Source organism: Ahaetulla prasina, chromosome 9 (assembly GCF_028640845.1).
Source record: "Ahaetulla prasina isolate Xishuangbanna chromosome 9, ASM2864084v1, whole genome shotgun sequence".
Lineage (NCBI taxonomy): Eukaryota > Metazoa > Chordata > Lepidosauria > Squamata > Colubridae > Ahaetulla > Ahaetulla prasina.
Genome location: NC_080547.1, coordinates 8755373 through 8775140, shown reverse-complemented (window position 1 = coordinate 8775140; position 19768 = coordinate 8755373). Strand labels below are relative to the sequence as shown.

Sequence of the window (19768 nt, the reverse complement as noted above, 5' to 3'; positions counted from 1 at the left end):
AGTTGGGAGCTTCTGGGCTACTTGCTGGGGAATCACAGGAAGAGGCAGCCTCTCCCCATCGTTGACACCCACTTCACCATGGTGGAAAATGGAAAGTCAGATCTGACAAGTCGCCCTTTTCTAGCCAAATCCCGCCAGAGGGGCCCACTCTGATCATTGCACAGCCGTGCCTTGCAAAGGGTCCTCTGCCCTGGAGAAAAAGACACATCTGGCCTGGAGGGGGCCAAGTGTGCTGTTGCTCTTTTTCCTGAGTTTGGTCTTTCACTGTAAATGTACTCTGATGGGTTGACTGATTGAGACCATTCTTTAAATGAGACAAGGACCATATGGATGAAAGTATGCAAAAGGCTTTATGCTGCTTTCCTGTCTCTTGGCTGCAAAGTCTCTAGCCAACAATTTCAGCATCCCCCAGCTGCAAGGGGGACCTATTCCCAGTGGCTTCTCCATTTTGAAAAAAGAGAGGCAACTAGCCCTGGAGGCAAGAGATCCAAGATGAGCTCTGGGCCTTGTCTGCACAGGCCTTGGGCCAGCGGGGAGCCAGCCCTGCACTGCAAAGCCTGATGGTGCTGGTTCCATGCCTCCCACTCCTCTGAAGCTGGGGGGGGGAGGTGGAAATCCTCCTAGAGTTCGGTGGCGAGCAAGGGAGGCTGCTGGCAAGCGCCTTGCTTTCGCCACTCGCGTACCCATCCCAGGGATCCATGGCAGAAGGGTCTATGTCTGCGGTCAGAGGCTGTCCATGGGAAGCTCTTGAGGGACAGCCATCTGGGGCTGTTCATGGCTCTGCTGCCTCAGCTCAGGAACTGGGTGTAGCCTTCAGCCCCTGTGACAATGACATCCATCCAAATGCGCAGGGCTTCTGCTGAGGGGGCCACCATGTAGTAGAGCCGGTCATGGGTCTTGATGCAGAAGGTTAGGGTGGGGTTGGGGCTCTGCCGAGAGAAAAGAGATGCTGCCTGGGTGCCTTCTGCCACCCTAGACCCCCACCTAGCAGCAGGCAGAGTTAATGCCAAGCCTAAGGAGGGCACGAGAACCCACTTCTGCTCAAGGGCAGAGAAAAGGCAAAAGTGGCCCTACAGCCCTAAAAGGAAGGGGCCATAAAATCTCTCACTGAAGAGAGAATGGCGAAAGGCTACTCTGTGCTACAAGACAATCCAGGAGCAGGGACTGCGAAGGGGGCAGGCAAGGAGGCCCATGGCAGCTGCGCAATGCAAGAGCTTTTGGTAAGCTTTGCCTAGGCAGCCAAAATGTACTCAAAAGAACCCCACGCAGCTGTCAGCGTTCGCATTCAGGCGATTTCTTGAGGCCGAAGGGGGCTGCACACTACCTGAGCCACGAGGAGGTTGACTGATGAGATGGTGCCATATTCTGCCCTTCCCTCCCCTCCCCCAATCCCTAAGGAGTTTCAGCCCAAATATTCCCCTCCTGGATAGCTCTGTTAGCCCGGGGACTCAGGATCGTGCAGGGTTGCTGAGCTAGCCAGAAGAAACCGATGGGTCCCTACCATAGACAGGCTGGGAGGGAAGAACCTTTTCTGCAGGAGAAGGAATGGCAGTTGAAATGCAGCCCGGGGAGGGGGGGGAGGGAGGGGATGTAAGGACTGTGCTCAGAGTGCCCCTCCCTTGCCACCTCTCTGCTCAGGCTGTCTCTCACCTTGGCTGCGCATTGGAGGTGATCATAGTAAACCTCCTGAATGGCCTGGAAATAGATGAGGCCTTTCAGCTTTGCCTCGTGCTTGTCTGCAGAGGGGAGAGGAAGAGGGAAGCTGCTGAAGCCCGTCTGAGAACTGAGAGGAGCAACGAGGCAAGAGGGCTGACCGTGGCAGGAATGGGGACCCTTACCCACATAGTAGGAGAGGGTGTGCCGCAGGCGGTCAAAGACAAACCAGCGCTTCTTCCAGGACCGGATTTTGCCTCCCATCTTGACCAGGTAGCCTTTGCACAGCTTCTCCGACAGGATGATGTGGCTGCAGGTGTCCACGCTGTGGCCGGAGGATTCAATGTGCAAGCGCAGGTCAAAGTCCTCTTTGCGGATGGGCAAGTAACGGGTCAGGGGGCGAGCCTGCAAAATGGGTGCAGTGGAGCTGGCGGCAGGGGCCAAAGTCCTTTTGCTCCCCCCCCCAGCTCCTGCAGCCAGAAAGGAAGTCCGCCTATCCTAAGCTCAACGCTGGACGCCCAGACCCCAGAAAGAAACCTCCCAGGCTTCCACTCCTCCTTGGCCAGGTGTCCCAGAACAGTGGCACAGGCCTTCCCTCTCCATGGGGAACGTGACAGCCCTGCCCTCTGAGGGGGGGCGTGGAGGGGCTCTTGCACACCTGAGCCAGCTGCTTCTCCCGCATCTTGACCTCTCTCTCAATCAGCTGTTGCCGCTGTGCCGTCTCATCCTGCAGCTGCCGCTCCAGCTGTTCCCGCCTCCGCCGCTCGTCCTCCAAGGCCTGGTGACGCAGCTCCATCTCTTGCTCCTGCCAGCACAGAAGGGTGGGCCACTGCATCCCCAGGACCACCCACCCTCTGCCCCCCAGGCCCACAGCTGGATCACTGGCCATGGAAAGAAGCTGCCCACCACCTCTGCCCACCACCCGTACAGCCCCAGCACTTGGGGAAGGGAATGGGGTCAAAATTCACTAGGGAGAAGGGGACCATCCGCCTTTCGAGTTCCCTCCCCAACTGGTTTGCAAGGGGAGTGGCTCTCCTAGGAGGCTAACGTGGAGCGATCCCCATCCCAAGCCTTCTGCTCCCGCCCTCACTCGTGACTCCATCAGGTGGGACCTCTCAGCCTGGGCCTCTTTCAGCAGCTTCTCCATCTCTTCGATCTTCCTGGCATCTGCCCCACTGGCACTGCAAGGCCAACAGGTTGTCACTGCCTGCCCACCCAGCCTGCCTACCCCACAGCCCGCCCCTCTTGGGTCTGGTCTGCACTTGGCATCAGGTCAGCAGCGCAGCCCACCGAGCGGCCAGGCAAGAGAACCTGGAAGGTGGGCAGACCTTGTAGGAGTCCAATGGCCAAGGGAGCTGACCTGGAGGCATTGTCCGGGGAGCAGGCTGAGTTCCCGCTGAGAGAGAGGTTGGTCTCCAAACTGTCTGAGCTCTCCAGGCTGAGAGTGTCGTAGGCTGGCTCAGGGTCATCGGCCAGTTGACCTTGGCCCAGGAAGGGGTGATGGTGGAGGACAGAGTGGGGCACAAAGGTGGAGAAGAGGGCCTTCCCTCGCAAGGCCTGACACTCCACTGCCGCCTTCTGCTTCAGGTCAGCCAGGTGCTGCCACTGCTCCTGAATTGCCCGATGCCCTGCAAAGAGGCCCAGGGAAAGGGAGGCTCAGTGCCAGCAGGACTTTACCTGGTGTCCACCCACCATGTGGGACCAGGGCCCTGCAGATGGGCACAGAAAGAGGCATCACCCACCCTTGTGGTGCAGGGACGCCTCATGCTTCCTCCCTAGGTTGAGAAGGCTGCCGGTCAGCTTGCGGGGGGGGCTGCCTCTTCTGCCCACTGGGGGTGGAGAGCCCTGTGGGAGAAAAGCCATGAGAGTCCAGAGTGGCTCGTGCTCAGGGGGTGCAAAGTGGGGGACAGAAGCCGCTCACCTAGTGGCTGGACTGACCCCAGATAGTTCCTTGTGGGAGGGATTGGGGTCAGTGGGGATTCTCCCCTGCTTTGGGGCCCACTGGGCTGTTAAACCTCCTGTCCATCTTGGCCCAAGAGACCCAGGCCAGAGGTGAGCTTTGAGAGAGGTGCTGACTAGATTGCCCAAGGATCAAGATTGAGGAGTCTTCGGGGGTCCAGACCAGGGGGTTCAGACTAGGAATGCCAAGCACACCCCATTTACAAAAGGTAAAAGGAGGGCAGTGGGAACTACAGAGAAGAGGGAGAAAGAAAGAAAGGCCAGAGGAGCATTGGAAGAGAGCCCGTCCCCCTGCAAAGGAAGCACGGCCTCTGAGGTCACAATCGGCCCAAGCAGGATTTGTGGAAAGCTGAACTGAAATGGGCCAAGGAGTCCAATCCTCTCTGTAGCTCAAAGCCTGCCTCTCTCTTCCTGCCATGTGCCTGAAACTGGGGAATATGTAATATGGGGGATGTTGCAATGTCCTGTGCCAATGTCCAACCTCCAGCACCCATCTGCTTGACTAAGGCAGTCCTTCCAGACTTCCAAGCCCTGCTGGGAATCAGACAGGCAGAGCTGTGGCTCCTTGGGCACAGTCTCCCCAGCCCTCCCCTAGACCCCTCGAACCTCTCGGAGGCCACTCGAACCCTTGGGAAAGACAGCGCTGCCAGTGAGTGCACACAACCGTTGCTCCAGCGCCAGGAGGGCTTCCTTCTCCTGTTGGGGAAAGCAGAACAGGGAGGGTGAGGGTCAGAGGAACCCCTCCAGACCGCTTTTGCATTGCCAGGGGAAGGAGCAGAGCCTCCCCCACAGTTGGACACTTGTCCTCCTCCCCATGGTGGTGAGAGACAGGCCTCCTCTGTGACCACTGCCCCTTGCCCTGTCACCCACCTGCTGGAGCCGCTGCAAGGTGGCCCTCCTCTCCTGGTGCAGCCGGTCGGCCTCCTGAGCAGCCTGCAGCCGCAGCTGCTTTGCCTGGCCCTCCAGGGCAGCCAAGCGTTCCTGCAGCATGGAGACAGGAGGGACGCTGAGCGGAGCCATGGGTGGGCTCTGCAAGCCCTGCAAGCGGGGGCTCCGGGCTCACCTTCCGGCGGGCCAGGCGGTGGCGGCCCTGGGCCTCGCTGTGCAGCATCTCATGCTCCTCCTCCAAGCGGCTCTCCTTCTCCAGCTGCTGGAACTCCAGGTCTTCAAAGAGCTTGGTCTCCATCTCCAGGGCCTCCGCTTCCTGTGCAGGATGCGGCTGCTTAGAGGCGGCAGTCTGAGCGAGGCTGGCCTGATCAGGGAGCACGGCTGGCAGGCTCTCTGTGGGCATGGGGTAAGCCAGCGTCCTCTAGACAGCCCAAGGACCCTTCTTCTCAGCTATCCCAGGAAAAATGCCAGGAGCTCCAAAGCCAAAAGTGAGAAGGGCAGGAGTTGTCTGGCATCCCCTCTTTCTCCTGAGGCTGGGCAGCAAGATCCATTGTATGGGCCAGCTGCCCTTGCTCTCCATCCCTTTCACCCCCCAAGGCTGCTGAGGCAACTCGGCTGTTGTGTGTGAGACAGGGCAGGGAGCACTCCTGCTGAGCCTCTGGAGGGGCACTGCTGCCAGTGGGCCCGGGCTAGCTTCCCTTGCCCCACAGAAGGTGGGTGGGGTAGAGGGAGCACTGACCCTTTGCATCTGGTCCTTCACTTGCTCCCTCATTGATTCGGGGCAGTTTTCAAGCTGGCTCTCGAGCTCAGAGTAAAACACCCGCAGTTTTTCAAGCGCCTTCCTTTCCGCATCCACCCTTTCCCTCTCCTGAAGCCGGGAGAAAACGACACACGAAGAGGGGAGAAAACAGGCTTCTTGGGAGCAGCCCATGCAAAGAGGGGGTTAGTAAGGGTCTTGGGTTAAGGGGGCCAAGGACCTGGTCTTGCCTCCACCAGGGGTCTGCCAGCCTACCCTCCCCAGCAGCTGCCAGGCTACACCTTTCCTCCTTCTTTGGTGTAAAGCCCAGCCTTGGAGAAGCCGCCAATTTATCTGGCCTTGTCCCTGCCCCAGATATCTGAAAGCTGCCTTGCCCTGCAAGCGATCCTGGGCAGTAAAGCCGAAGACGCAAGAGTTGGATCTGGCCCTTGAAGGAAATATCATTCCAGTTCCTGGCGACTTCTGGGCTGTTGGAAGCTCAGATGAATCAGTCAAGGCAAAGGGAAATACGTCTCTAGCAGGGCTAACCCAGACTTGTACCCAAGGTGTTTCTGTAGCCCATGGAAGGTCTCATTCTATGTCTATCCCCCACTTAAAAAAAAAACCAGGATGGCTAGGTGAAGCATGCATTGGAAGCCCCTGGAATAATGCCAGTTTCCAGGGACGGAAAGAAGCAACCATGACGAGACCAAAGCCGGGAGCATCTTGACAAGATTGACTGCTGGGCAAAAAGCAATGAAATTCAAAGAGGTGAATTTCACCTGGGAGAAATGCAAATCTTTAATCTGAGTATGAAAAACCAAAATCATAAGCGTGGGATGGCAGGCAGCGACAGGAACTGTACCGGGCAGGGGATGCGTAAAAGGATCGGGGGTCTTGATGGATCATAAGCTGAACATGAGCCACAGGTGGTGTTGCTACCAAAAGTAAAAGCCAGCTGAAGCTGCGTCAGCAGAAATATAATGCCAAGATCAAGCAAAACAGTGGTGCCTCTTTATTCTGTGTTAATCAGACCATACCTAGGAAACTGTGTCCAGTTCTGGGCACCCCACATTTAGGATAGAGACTGACAAACTGGAATGTGTCCCAGAGGAGAGTCACCAGGATGATAAGGGGCCTGGAAGAAAAGACCTACAAGGAACAGGTGGAGGCATTTGTCAGGTATGTTTAGCCTGGAGGAAAGTGTGGGGGGGGGAGGGAGAGACATGGTAGCCATTTTAAAATAAATGGCTCTGGAAGACAGGAGAAGAAACAATGGTTTTCATTCACCAAGAAGCAGACTTTGGTCAGACTTAGGGTAAATCTCCATTGCCAAGACCTGCGGTCTGTCCTGCCAGAGGCATTCAAGAGGGACGAGAGATTGGCCTCTGCGGCACATGGTCTAAGGAGTGGACCCCGCATGACCCCCCGTTATCTCTGTCTTTTCTTTCTAGGATTGGCAAAACCAGGATCGATGGTGCAACTCGAGGAGCACAAAATAACAAACTATGAAAATGCAGCCGTTGCACCTGAATCTGCTGCAGGGCTTTGGTTCCCCTGGGCTGCTCAGCCTGGGAACCAGCCTCAGAATTGGGCTCCACGTGGAAGGACTTCCCAGCCTCCAGGCACAAAGCAGGTGGAAGTTCTCCAAGGAGCATCCTCCGGATAGGAGCCTGGGTGGGACAAACAAGCCCGGGGCATCACTTGCCCTCCACAGGCAGCTCAGCTTCTCAAGCTTTTCTCAGAGACTGGGTCTGGATCCTACGTGACCGGATGACCAGCCTGTCCCCAAGGACTTGGCCAGACAGTCCTTTCTCAGGCAGGGATACATGCAAAAAGAGGGGGGGAGCTCCAGTTCTGTCACCCCTTCGCAAGCGGGTCAGAGCTGCCACCCCAGATGGCCTGTAAATGCCAAGCACTGGTGGCTTCCAAGAAGGGAAGGGGGGGCTACCCCCAGGGCTGAGTGGACAATTGAGCCTGGGCTCTGCCTCTCCTGGCCCAGGCAGATCCCCCAACCCCCAAAGCTGCGAGCAGGCAGAGTAAGAGAGAACGCAAGAGAGAAAAGAGAGGGGTTGGCACAGTTAGTGATGGCCAGGATGTTAGTGGCTGAGCTACTTTGGAGTGTGTGCTCCCTGCCCCTCAGGCTCCCTGTGTGAGCAAAGATTGGGGGAACCCAGGAAACACGGCCCCATTGGCACCTGTGCCTGACCAAAGGTGAGCAGCAGAGATGGATGGGGTCAGGCCGATTTGCTCCTGGCAAGACCTGTCAGTTCGCCAGGCTACCCATGGCTTCTTCCCTGAGACACACAAAGGGTTTCCCCCCAAAGCTAGGGAGGGCTTCCTCTAGGAAAGTGCCCCTTCCTGCTAAGCCCAAGTGGCCTGGATCAAGAGGGCAGAAGCTGCTAAGCGAGCAGCAAAGGGAGGGTGGCTTTGCCCTCCTCATCACCTTGAGCAGCAGCCTGCTAGGCTGGAGGCTCCCCTGCCAGTTACCTTGTCCCGCTCGTGACGAGCGTTGGCATCCAGGCTGGAGAGCTGCTCCTGCAGGAGTTGCACCGCCTGCTGTTCCTGCTGCAGCTGCAGGCTCTCAGCTTCCCGCTCGCCCTGCAGGAGGGCCTGCTCCATCTCCGCCTGGGCAGGGCAGAATGGCAGCTGCATGAGCACCACCAGCCACCAGCCTCTCCCTGCCCCCTAAGGATGGGCGGCACTGCCAGTCTCTTGGCAGGAGACCTCCCCCTTCACCTCCCAGGCGGTCTCTCGCAGATGCTGCTCCAGCCCCTTCAGGCGACTCTTGAGCTGGTCTGTGCTGGCCAGCAGGCGGGTGTGCTCCGCTTCCAGAAGGGCCAGCTCTGGAGCCGGTGGCACTTCGTGCTGCAGAGGAAATGGCAACTTTTGCATGGGTGGGCAAGGGCTTCTTCCCAAGCTTCCCTCCAGAGGGGAAGGACACCTCCCAGGCCGTGGCGGTGCCCGGTGGCAGCCAGTCAGGGGACGCAGAGACCCACTGCCCACCTCCTTACCTCCTGGCCAGCGCTCTCAGTGCTGCTGCTCTCCTCCTGCAAGTTCTCCTCCTCCCCTCGCTCCCGGGGGGGCCTGTTCCCTGGCGACGGGAGCACCCCAGCAGCAGCAGCATTGGTGCCGCCCTCTTGGCCCAGTTCAGCATCCCCCCTGGTGTATTCGGCACACAGGTTGAGGATTGTCTCCAGGCGCTGGCGCTCCTGGTTGCCCAGAAAAAAAGCGAGAATCACAAGAGGCTGGTGAGGTGGAAGGAAGGGCCTGGCACATGAATGCCTCTCACTCAGACCCCTGTGCCAACTGGGTTTGGTCTCTGACTCCGGCTCGACCCCTGCTCACCAAGCGTTCCATCTCTTGCTCCCGGAGACGCTCCTGGCGCTGCCATCGGTGGTACTCCAGCAGGCCGCTCTCGTGCATGCCCAGCAGCTTGGACGTGCTCTGCTTGCGCTCGTGCGTGGTGCCCAACAGCTGGGATCCCCCAGGCCTCTGGCGGCTTGGCTGGGAAGAATCCGAGGGCAGGATGAGGGAGCCCAAGCTGGAGGCAGAGCTGAGGCCAGGTCCACTGCGGGGTTTGCTCTGGGTGGGCTCTCCAGGGAGGGAGGGAGGTGAAGGGCTACGGCTCCTCAGGCAGGAGGACAAGGGCGGAGCAGAAGATGCCTCCCTCCGCCACCCCCTTGGATTCTCCCCAGGCTTGCCCAGTGAGGAGCGGCTGCTTCCAGGGGCTGGGGAGACTGCTCGGCGCCCCAGGACTGGGCTGAGGGGGGGTAGTTCCCGCATGCTCTCCAGGGGCCTCCGGCTGAGCTGAGGACTCTCGGGGAGCCGCTTGACCTGGCTGGACTGAGAGGCGACACCTGGCAGCTCTGACCCTTGGCAGCCTGACTTCCCCAACTGGGCTGGTCGGGAAACTCTGACAGGCAGCATTTCTGGGAAGGGCCCAGGTCCCAGGTCCCGGAGGGCTGCAGCCTTGCCTTGCAGCATGCCAGGCAGCTGGAAAGCCCTGGCCGAGCAGGGGTTCCCGGGTGATGGTGGGCGAGGGCTACCCAGTCGGTTTTCCTTCAGTGGAGAGCCACCATGTTGGCTGGGACAGGGGCCCTCTGCAGGAGGCCGGGCCTTGTGCCTTGACAGGGGGCTTGTGGGGCCATCCCGCCAGACCTGCCTCTCGGCCTGGGGGCTCCCTGAGCTGCAAGCAGAGTTTAGGAAGTCACTGGAACTGCTCAAAGGGTCAGGGGAAGCCCCTCCGTGGGGCAAGAACGCAGCATGGCAGTAACTGGAGGATCGGACAGGCACCGCAGGGGGGAGGGTGGGGACCTTCTCCCGCCAGCTAGCTAAGGGGCTCCGGCAGCTGCTGCTGCTGCTGGCAGGGGAGGAGAGCGGAGAGAAGGCGTTTCCATAGGTGGACCCCATGGAGGTGTTGCCGGGGCTCTGGGGTGGGGACAGAAGGGAGCAGCCCCCCCTGCCATTCGCAAGAGACGTTGGGGACGGAGGGCTTCCATCACCGCTTTCCTCCTGCAGCACCAAGGAATCCATAATGCCCTGCAGGTCTCTCTCAATGGAGCTGACCAGGGAGAGCGATGCCCTCCCGGAGTTGCCGTTGATGGGGCTGTGCCAGTCTGCTGCAAAGAGATGGGAGTCTCAGAATGGAAAAGTCTCAGCTGCCTCCTCATTCCCCCTTCAGGGTCAGAGCACCTGAGCCCCCTACCCAGAGGTCAGGCCCACCCAGCACCCTCACTTCCGAAAGGCCTCCCCAAACGGCCAGCCCCAGGTCCCCATCAAATCTGCCACCACCTGGGGCTGGGGAGGAACCTGCTACCACTCAGCCAGAAGTGCAGAGGAGCCAGGTGGCCCCCTCGGACCCCCCTCTCCCACCAGGCAAAGGACCCACCTGCTCCCAGCCCACATGGGGCCACTGGGCTCTGCCCTTCCACTGGCACCACTTGGCTTTTCATCCACTTGGCCTCAGCTGGGTGACTGAAGCGGAGGAAGGTCGCCCGGCCCAGGCAGATCACGTGCCCTAGGAGAAGGAGCCTCGTCAGCCAAGCAGACCCACTGAGAGGTCATGTCCAGACATGCTGTGTGCCCTGAGAGTGGCAGCCACCTCTGGGAAGCTCTAGGGAGCTTTTGCTCCTCCAGGTCTCCGGACATCCTACTGCTGGGCGATTGCAATGAGCTTTCTGTGGGGCTGCCTTTGGAGACTGCTCAGAGGCTCAGCATTGCCACTAGGGTGCAACTGCCACCAGCCGCAAAGACCTCTGCCCACAGCTGCAATTTGATCCAGCCCTCCTAGTTGGCTCAAGCCAGAGCTGGGACCTTCCTCAGGGGGGTTGATCTTTGTGAAACCTCTGAATGGGTCTGAAGTGCTCTCAACAGACCATCCCCCCAGCTGTTCTTCAGTTTGTGGTGTTGAACATTAAAATCATTTTTTTCTCCCCCGACCCCCACCGCCTCTGGTGGATACAATTGCCGAAGGCTCCCCAGCCCACACAGGGACAGGCTGGGTGCAGAGAGTGAGGCAGTGCCCTTGACAGAGAGATGCAGGAGGCGTTGCCTGGGCAAAATAGGCTGAAGCTGTTTTTAAAAGTCCAGAATGTCCAGAGATTGTTTGGAAGTGGTTGAGGCAGATGCCTCCCTAATTTGCTGAAAACTAAGGAGGCGGCCCAGCACAATCAGACTGCCAGATCCCTTGATTGCTACCCAACTCAATAAAAGTACTATGGAGCTGATCTCCCAACGTCTTCTATTTATTAGGGCTGATACAAGTTCACCTCCTTGCAGTGCCTGTTCCAGCCACTCCTACCCTGGGTGCAACAGCTGGGCCCAGCCAAGAAAGGGCCAAGTGGTCATTGAAGCTCTGGAGGTGGCTGCTCCATGCCAGAGAGGATTTCTGGTGGGCATCCAGCTGGCAGCACTCTCATGTGGTGGAGAGTGGGAGGCCAGTGGGAGCTCTGGCCACAGCCAGGCTTCGTATTGGAAAAGTAGACTGGACTCAAAGACCCCAGGTGTCTCCTCCTTCTCCTCTCCCCAGATTTCCAGCCCGTCTGAGCCACTAAGCAGCTGTGCCTGCTGCAGCACAGAGCCCGAGCTGCATTGAATTAGGGACCTGCGAGAATAACATTCCAGGATCCTTGGCGCAGAAGACAGATCAGCTCCTACAACTGGGAGGGGGGAATCTGAAGTCAGGATACAGAGCCTCAGCACACAGGCCTGTGCCCTCCCCTAATATGGGTGAGCTGGAGGCTTCGCCTTAGCCAAGGGGGGCGCGGTTTGCCTGGAAGGCCCTCTGTCCCCACAGCAGCTGTCACTCTTGGAAGGCCAGGCAGCAGCCTTCAGGCCTCAGTTAGTCTGACTCTGAGTCCTAAATGTCCCAGACAAAGCAGAAGGAAAACCGCAATTCTGCGGTCCTAAATCTCCCTCCCCCTGCCAAAAAAAATATGCTCCGTTGGCACCAATTCTCTGGCCAATTCTGGAGCAAACAAATGAAATGGAAAGTTACTAAAAACGGAGCCCTGATGTGCTAAATAAAGCTTGTATGATCTAACTGCCTTCCTCCTCCTCCTCCTGAATACTTGCCCCCAGCACAAGATCAGACCTGACCCCCAACAAACTGGGCTGTGGGACCATTATGGGGGCCTGGCATACTTGGATGAAGGGGGCAAGCTTTTTCCAGCTGCAGAAGGCAAGTCAGCCTCCCCTTGCGAAGCCTACTGCTCTTAGGGTAACCAAATCCAAGCATGCTATCCTCAAACAAACCACCATCTGCTATTTTGGCTTATTCTGTAGGCCTGGTAATAAGGTAATAAGACAATCCCGCAGAAGCTCTGTGGGAAGATGGCCACTGCAAAAGGCATTTTGGGGGGCAAGGGGGCTCCAAACACATCAAGCAACCCACCCACCCCAGGAGGGATAAGCTCAAGGTCTGCGATGACTCAGAAAACTCGCATGCAAAGGGGGAAGGGCATAAACTCGAGGCCAGGAACCCTCTGCTGCTCTCCGCAGGGGGCTTCCTAAGGCCAGAGCCCAGCGCAGGGTGAGGGATCAGCGGGGGAATGGGCGACCAATCCCTCACTCATCCCCAGAGCATCGCATTTCATGTCGAAATCTGCCCCCTTCCCCGAGCACCCCAGCGCTTCATCCTGGACAGAAAGGAGCGCGAGCTGCCTTGGCTTCTGCCCCAGCCAGGAAGGGGGCGCTGGCTTCGGAGGGGGGAGCCCCCAGCCCAGCAGTTGTACTTCAGCCGGGAAAAGGAGGGAAAAGGGGGGGAGGCGCCGAATTCAGCTACAGATCGCGCTCTGCGGGGATCAGCCCGGAAGGCTGAGCTGCCCGAGCCCTCGCTGGAAAGAGGGAGGCCGTCCAGAGCCCGCAGCCCTCCGGATCCCGCCCGACCATCCTAGCAGCCCCAGCAGCTTACGCGGGGAGCCGGGCGGCAGGAGGACGAGCGCCCCGAGGGGAGCAAGCGCCGAGCCCGGCAGAGCCCTCGGCTGGCCACCGAGGCGCCCTTGCTCCAGCGTCCCGCGCACCAGGCTGCCGCTTTCCCCCGTGCCCAGCCCGCAGCCAGCCAGGCGCAAGACGGCTGGTCTTCCGTCCCCAAAGGTCGCTCGGCGGCTGCCTTGACCAAAGCTGCGGGGTGGGAGGCGGCGCGCTTCAGGCTGTCCGGCGCCCCGGCTGCATCCCCGGGGCCGGAGGAGCCGCCAGCTGGGCGGAGCCTCCCGTCTCTTCGCCCGCAGCCTCCGGGATTGCTCAAAATAGCGGCGGGCGAGGGCAGGAAGGGTCTCTGTGGAAGGGCGGCCCCTCTGCGCTGCGCTCTGGGCTGCTCTGCCGGCCCCTTCGGCGCTCCTGCTACGCGCGCCCCGCTCCCCGCCGCTTTTGCCCCGGCCAACCGGAGTCCGGGTCCCGGCGCCCCTTTGCTTACTCCCGAGTAAGTGCGGCGGGGCTGCCAGTTCCAGGAAAGTGGTGGGGAATCTCTCGCTCGGCAAATCTGCCCCCCCGCCGGACTGGACAGAGCTGGGGGAACCGGAGCGCGGGGTCTCTGCCGCTCATGGCCGCGGAAGCTCGCCTGGTGGCAGCTTCAGCCTTCCGGCCCAGCCACAAAGGAGGCCCAGCCCGAGGGCCAGGCGGAGTGCCAGGCGGTCACCCTGAAGTCCCCTGCAGGAGCGCCAAGGGTGCGGGGCGGGAATGTGGGGATCCCCTCCCCCAGCAGGCCTGCGTCTGCCGGCCTTCCATCACAGCAGAGGCTCGAGGAAGAGATGTAGCAGAGGCTCCGAAGGGATGAAGCAGGGAGAGGGCGAGCCCTCTGGGAGAAAAGCCCCTTTGCTCCTTGCCAAGGCTTCTGGCCAATTCCTTTTCAAAGTTCTCTTTCCAGATCAAAAATATGATTCAGACAGGAAATGATGAGTCTTTGGAAAAATTGACTTGGTGATTTCTGTTGGGAGTCCGAAACAGGAAGAAGGAATTAACTAGAAAATGGGGGCTGGGGCAGTTGTGGGGGACCAGTGCTCACAGAGCTCCCCTCTCGAGGGGGTTCTTCCCAGGCTCTGCTGCTTTCGGAAGAGATCTGTCCTATGGAGCCCTCAAGCATTTCTTCCCTGCCATTCTTTCTTAACAACTGACCTGCAGTGATTTGCTTAACAAGGGCAACTGGGATTGCCAGAAACACCTGCCACTAAGCACAGCACATACGTGTGACATTGCACTTCCTGACTGTATCATGGATGGCCTCAAAGGCCGTTGTAAACCAAGGCCCTCCTGCCCATCTGGAGGCCAACAGCTTGGATGGAAAGGGATGTGGGGAAGGAGTTTGAGTGGAGCCTGCATCTACGGAGGCCAAGAGACCCTCCCAACCAGCCCCAACCCCCAGGCTGCGCTTGGTCCCGCCGGTCAGCCCCAAAGACAAAGCAGGACCCACTCAGCCTGGCTTGCACGGGATCCAGCAGCAGCTGCTCTTGGCCAGGAAGTCCCTCTCTTTACGGGGAGCTTCTGCAGCTTTCTTTGAATATAGAGATTGGTAACTGTTCCCTCTAAGACCATCAGGGAGGGCGGATCCCACCATATACAGCCAGCCACAGGAAAGGCTCTTCAGAGGGGCCACTGAGAGCCCAGGCTCAGGGCTGCTTGCTTCTACGCGCACACACACACACACACACACCCCGCAAAAAAACAACAACCCACCAGACCAAGAAGCAGCCCCTGACAGGCCAAGCAGCTGCTGGGCAAGAGCAGAGGTCAGCTGGGGTCTCATTGGCAGGCGATGGCAATGCTATGTTAGCAATTGCCCAGCCTTGGCTGACTGAAATAACATCCCCCCCACCCCCGCTGCCCAACTCTTGCCTCATTCTCCTTTGTGCCAGCAAAGCTGCTCTCCTTGCCAAGGATGGGGTTGCTATGGTGATGATCAGAGCTGGCCTTCCATTGTGGCCTGGCAGGGAAGCTCCTTAGTGCTGACCAGGGCATAAGGAGGCTGACCGCTGCCCTGCCACCCTCAAAAGAGCTCCTAGGCCATCCTTGGAGGGCTCCTTCCTGCAGACACCCTCTGCCCTAGGTGGCTCAGCCAAGTTTCCCAGAGCTGTGGGGCAGGGAGGGAGCACCTCTCTTTTTTGGACCTCGTGGTGGACTCTCCCCTTCCCAAAACTCTAGAGCTTAGTAGCACTAGGCTTAGCCCAACTGGAAGTCCACTGGCCAGGGAACGGAGTGGGCCCACGTTTGCAGGAAGACACAAAGGCCAGAGGGACTGTGCACTAATGTGGGTCCCATTGAGATGAACAGCTCTGAGTCCAGAAAAACTTCAGAATCCAGAACCAAGCATTCCCCGGAAGTCCTTGGCCCAAGGCAGCATAACGGGTGTGCAGGCCTCTCCATGTCCGACCAGCAGAGCCTCTCCTCTCCTTACCTTGGGACAGGCGAGTGGGGCGGGTAATCGGCTGCCCATCGATGGCGCAGGGATGACCGCAGGGATGCAGTGTGAGTGTCCCGCACACATTTTCAATGAAGCAGTGTTGGGGGGCCACCCCAGCCCCCTGTAGCACAATGTCCCCAGCAGCGGAGCCCAGGACAGTCTTGCCTGCAAGGAGACCATATGAGCAGGGGTGGCGCTCTTCCTTCAAGGGGGAGCAGAGAAGGGAAGGCTCCCGAGACTGCAGAGACATACCCTCTTCCAAAGGCAGCAGAGTGATGGCAGTGCTGAGGCGCCCACTGCCCAGGCTCACCAGGTGCGGCTTTTGCGTCTGCACCTTCAGGCCTCGGCCCGTCTCGGTCAGGTCCAGGAGGCTGTTCTGCAGGGCAGGGGAGAAAGGTTGTCGATAGCAGCAGCATGGCCCCCTCCTCAAGTGGGCAAGAGCAGAGGGCAGCCTGGCTTCCCTTTTGGCCACTCCTGGCATGAACAAACCCCTCCCTCTTTCTTAATTACCATCCTCTAGCCAGGCACAGTGAAGGTGATTGCCAGAAAGGATAAGAAAAGGCAAGAGACCATGTTGTCCAGCAGCTTTAAAAGGGGTAATGAGAGGAAAGCAAGCTGAGCAGCATTAGCACTGGCTGACTCGGAAAGGGCTTCCAAAGGGGGCTCTCACACTTGCACTCCTTGGCTCAGTCTCCGGTCTGCAAAACCTCCTGAGCCATCACTGCCACCTGGGAGGACCAGCACATTCTGATGGGCAGGGGGTTCTCTCAGGGCACCTGCTCACCTGAATGGGCTTCTGTACTTGGCAGGAAGGGGCAGCCAGGCTGTGGTTGCAAGTCTCCATGGTAAGGCTCCTCTGGCCTAGGAGGGAAAGAGAGGGAGTCTGTCAGGCCACAGATTGCCCGAGGTCCAAGCCCTGTGCAAGACGCACCTGATACCCTGCAGGCTGTCCTGGGACTGGAATGCAGGACAGGTCAAGGCTGGCCCTAGGAAGGGGAGGCCTCTGATCCTCGCCCTCCATTCCCTGCAAGGAGGGAGGGAGGAGAGTTTGTTGCTCTTCCAGCCGTGGTCCAGGAGAAACATTTCCCTAGAGTGCTCCCCTCTAAGCACAGATAGCAGTGTACCCATTTCTCAAGAACAAGATATGTATTTCAGCTTTTAAGTAGTTGCTATTCAGCAGCAGGGAAGAAGAGGAGGCAGCTGAGCCTTTAAGCAGCCCTCCTGACATGTACAAGGTTAATTTACCTCATGACTAACTAATTAGCACAAATATCTAAAATTATCTTCAGCTTCATTAAGTTCAACAAAAAGCTAACTTCTCTCTATTGTTTTCTGCCCAACCTTCAAGATATGGTGGCACCATAATGATTAGACTGCATCATTGCACACATTTTCCTGGATCTATGGCACTGTCACCAGTGGGCAATGACAACCTTAACATTTGTATACAAGCAGAATGTCTCAAGGCTTCCTGGGTGTTTCTCTGCAAGACAAGAGTATCAATTCCCCTCTGAAAATATTTCAAAGAAGTACTGCTTGGCAACCAATTACAGCCACAGCTGTGTTTTATCACTACAAAGCATGGGGGCACCCACGGCTTGTTTTCATTGCGACATCCCTAGGAGAATCTTAGCTCCTGCATCCAACCCCTTCTGCACCTGTCAAAGATGTCTGTGCCCTCACCCCAATTCCAAATTCCCTTGCTTCAATGCCAGCTACTCTCTCCTCATCTACCCCTATTTATTTCTCAGTTGCCTGCAGAAGAATCTTGGAGAAATTAACAGTTGACAAAGTAAATGTGAAATGGGCAGTATCAGAATTTGATAAATAAATGCCCAGTAAAGGCAGCTTCCTTCCTTCCATGGCTTACCTGGATGATCCTTCTTCATTCAGCATCCCCCAGCATTTCTCCCTTCCTGAGGGAAGGGGAGAGATCTTGCCCTCTTTCTGAGGGCAAAAGGGGAAACCTCACATTGCCATCTGCAAGCCCAACATCTGCACTGGCCCAGGAGAACCATCAGGGCACTGCCTGATGGGAGTTCCTCCCTCCCAAGCACTGGCACAACCCCCCCTCCAGGGTCCTTTCAGGAGACGAGACAAAGAGGCTGCCTTGTCTGTCTTTGACCTGCCCAAGGAGGAGAGCGCCACTGCCCAAAGAAAGGAAGGCTTCTGGTCTCCTGGCCCCACTTGGCCTAGGTAGAGAAACTCTCCTGGGGGCAGGAGGGGGAGGGGTGTCTGTGGCTGTTCCCCCTACTCTTCTTCCTACTCAGAGCCACAAGTCCTGACAAGAAGGCTCTGTTTGAGGAGAGAGGGGGAGAGGGGGGAGCTGTACCTTGTCAGCCACAAGGCGCCTTTCTTTTCTGTGCTGCCAGAGAATGAGTGCCTTGTGTGGCTGAGTGGCTGGGCAGCAGAGGCCAAGGGGTGAGCTCCAGCTGGGCTGGGCCTGCAGGGCTGGTCTCTCCCTCCTGCCAGAGGGGGGAAAGGAGGAGGAGGGCTGACTCCCTTCCAGCCTTGGAGAAGCACCGAAGGCTTCAAGGCCAGCTTAGGAGGCAGCCTGGGAAAAGTGGGGGTGGTGCAGTCCTTGGCCAGAGCCAGGCCAAGCCCAGCCGCCCACGGCAGCCAGGCTTCCAGGGATCCAACCAAAGGCAGGAGGCGGGAGAGTCCCAATTGTGCTGGCCAGCACCAGATCCATTCTGCCAGAAATTGTTCTGCACCAGCAGGTCAAGGCTCTCCAAAAACCCAGCTCAGCCCTTGGTGCCACCTCTGTGCCAAGCTTTGGCTGCGCTCCCTGCCTCAGCCCAAAGATCAGGCAGGTCTGGGCTCACCCAGAGGCCAAGAGCAGCAGGCTGGACCTGCTATCCCCAAGTGCCTTTCCGAGGCCTTCCTGGGTTCAAAGAGAAAACTGGCAAAACTAGCACTGGCCCTGGGAAAGGAGGCAAGCAGCTTTTGGGACTGGCGGCCCACTTGCTTCCCCAGCTCAAATCAGCATCCTGTGCTGGCAGCCACAGCTCCACTGCAGGAGAAAAACCACAAGGAGAGGGTGGCACAGCTGGTGTGGGGGGGGGGCAGCATGATCAGCATCAGGAGAGGACTAGTTCTCCCAGACCCACCAGAGAAGGGAGAGGGAGGGGGAGTGGTAGCTGCCCCAAGTCCGAAGCTGTGTTTCAGTCACATACTGCTACAAGATGCCCAGGTCAGATTATTCCAGATTAGCCCACCCCCGCCCAACGTTCAGGCAGGCTGCTCACTTCTACTGCCTGCATCTCCCCACTTGCCTCAGAACAATCCTGTAAAAGTAAAAACTTGTCCTGGGATCACTGGGCAGTCACCTTTTCAGCGCAGCTCAGGTCAGGGGCTCAGAGCTCCCATCCTGCTCGGAGCTGCAGGAATCTCGCGGCTTCTCGGCGCCGCGGGATAACAAGGCAAACCCTGAGGGCTCCTCACCCGGACACCGGACAGCCCTTTTCTCCCAAGCAACAGCAAAGGAAGGCTGGAGCCCCGGCCGCGCGCAACTCCTGCCCCCTCTTGGAGGGAGGGGGGGCTCGTCTGGCCTGGAAGCAGAGCCGCTGGGTTCCAGCGCAGGTGCGTGGGCGGCCGGGGGTGGGTGGGGATGGCAGGCAGGGACGGCCCGGCCGGCTTTTGCGCGCGGCGTTGCTCTCCCCCTGTCCGCAGCGCCGGTGCCGGAGGAAAACGCCAGGAATGTGCGGAATGCGCCACGTCCAGGCAGGCGGGAAGGGGGCTGCCGGTCAGTCGATGCGTCCGTCAGCCGTCCAGGAATCTCCGCTCTGCCAGAGCCTAGCCGGGAGTCAAACGGAGAGACGCGGCCGCTCTTGCCATCTCCTGCTTGGCCAGCCCGAGGATGCCACCCTCGGCCAGGTCTCCCGGGACAGCATGGCCTCCGGCCGGTCCGGAGGTCCTAAAGGGGGCCCGGGCAGCGGAGAGGCGCCTCCCGCATTACCTGCGCGCCCCGCCGGACGGCCGGACGCCCGTTCCGCCCGCACCTGTCAAGCAGGCTGGCCCCTTTGAGCCCCGACGTCTTCGGAGTTGCAGCCGCCGCCCGTCCGCGTCGCTCTTTCAGGGCTGAAGGGCTGCCCGCCGAGGGAGGAGGAGCGCCAGGCGGGGACCCGCCACCCGCCCGGTTTGTTCCCCCTTTGCGCGTGCGCGCGCTCGACCAGGCCCGCGGCAGCTGGGGTGCGCGCGCCTCCCGCCCCGCTCCAGATTCCGGAGGGTCTCCCTGCGGCCCCCGAGCCAGAGCCGGCGGGGAACAAAAGGCGAGGGCGGGGAAGGTCCGGCGCGCCTCCCTCCCTCCGTCCGGCTGCTGCTCGGGTGCCCTGAAGCCGGGCTGGACGCTCCGGCAGCGCCTCGCGAGCCCTTGCGTGGAAAGCGCTCGGCTGGGCGTAGCGGGAGCACCGCGGGGACTGGGGGAGCCCAGCCGGGCGAAGTCGGTCTCGGTCTCGGCTCGGCTGAAGAGGAAAGCTCAGCGGCTCCTGCAGGGCGGCCGAATCGGACCCGCCATTCACTCTCCAAAAGGCTGAAGCCGCCCCGCTCGAAAGCCCCTCGCCGGGGAGGATGATGGTGGGGAGGCGGCCAGGCTTTAACGGTCCTTGGTGCGCGGGGGTGGGGTGGGATTTGTTGCT

The 19768-nt window shown here is 59.3% G+C and overlaps 1 protein-coding gene across 17 annotated transcripts; it reads right to left on the bottom strand.

The window, feature by feature from the left end:
• Positions 1 to 331: 331 nt before the first annotated feature.
• PHLDB1 (pleckstrin homology like domain family B member 1) lies at positions 332 to 19258 on the bottom strand. Of its 17 annotated transcripts, none has more exons than XM_058194098.1 (22): positions 19133 to 19258; positions 18461 to 18926; positions 15916 to 15992; positions 15126 to 15507; positions 10128 to 10256; positions 8585 to 9858; positions 8251 to 8448; positions 7976 to 8104; positions 7727 to 7864; positions 6766 to 6909; positions 5240 to 5368; positions 4676 to 4816; positions 4483 to 4593; positions 4219 to 4308; positions 3396 to 3498; positions 3014 to 3281; positions 2744 to 2834; positions 2312 to 2458; positions 1839 to 2058; positions 1651 to 1736; positions 1502 to 1531; positions 332 to 929 (listed from the first exon to the last, which is right to left on the bottom strand). In XM_058194098.1, exons 3-22 carry the CDS (start codon positions 15973 to 15975, stop codon positions 789 to 791), a joined length of 4011 nt encoding a protein of 1336 aa, XP_058050081.1. In that variant the 5' UTR covers positions 15976 to 15992; positions 18461 to 18926; positions 19133 to 19258; the 3' UTR covers positions 332 to 788. The 17 variants fall into 17 exon arrangements, 15 of the variants coding, with proteins under 15 accessions (XP_058050081.1, XP_058050078.1, XP_058050084.1 ...); XM_058194095.1 differs by having other exon boundaries at positions 19090 to 19231; XM_058194101.1 differs by lacking the exons at positions 18461 to 18926; positions 19133 to 19258 and adding an exon at positions 17002 to 17591 and having other exon boundaries at positions 15126 to 15296; positions 15384 to 15507.
• Positions 19259 to 19768: the final 510 nt, after the last annotated feature.

What these genes read in the sequence shown, in the direction of transcription:
- PHLDB1 (XM_058194092.1), bottom strand. An exon ending in CTGAGAGCGCTGGCCAGGAG is followed by an intron (nt 8,105 to 8,250) that starts GTAAGGAGGTGG and finishes TTTCCTCTGCAG; the next exon opens with CACGAAGTGCCACCGGCTCC. An exon ending in CCTTGCAGCGGCTCCAGCAG is followed by an intron (nt 4,309 to 4,482) that starts GTGGGTGACAGG and finishes TTTCCCCAACAG; the next exon opens with GAGAAGGAAGCCCTCCTGGC.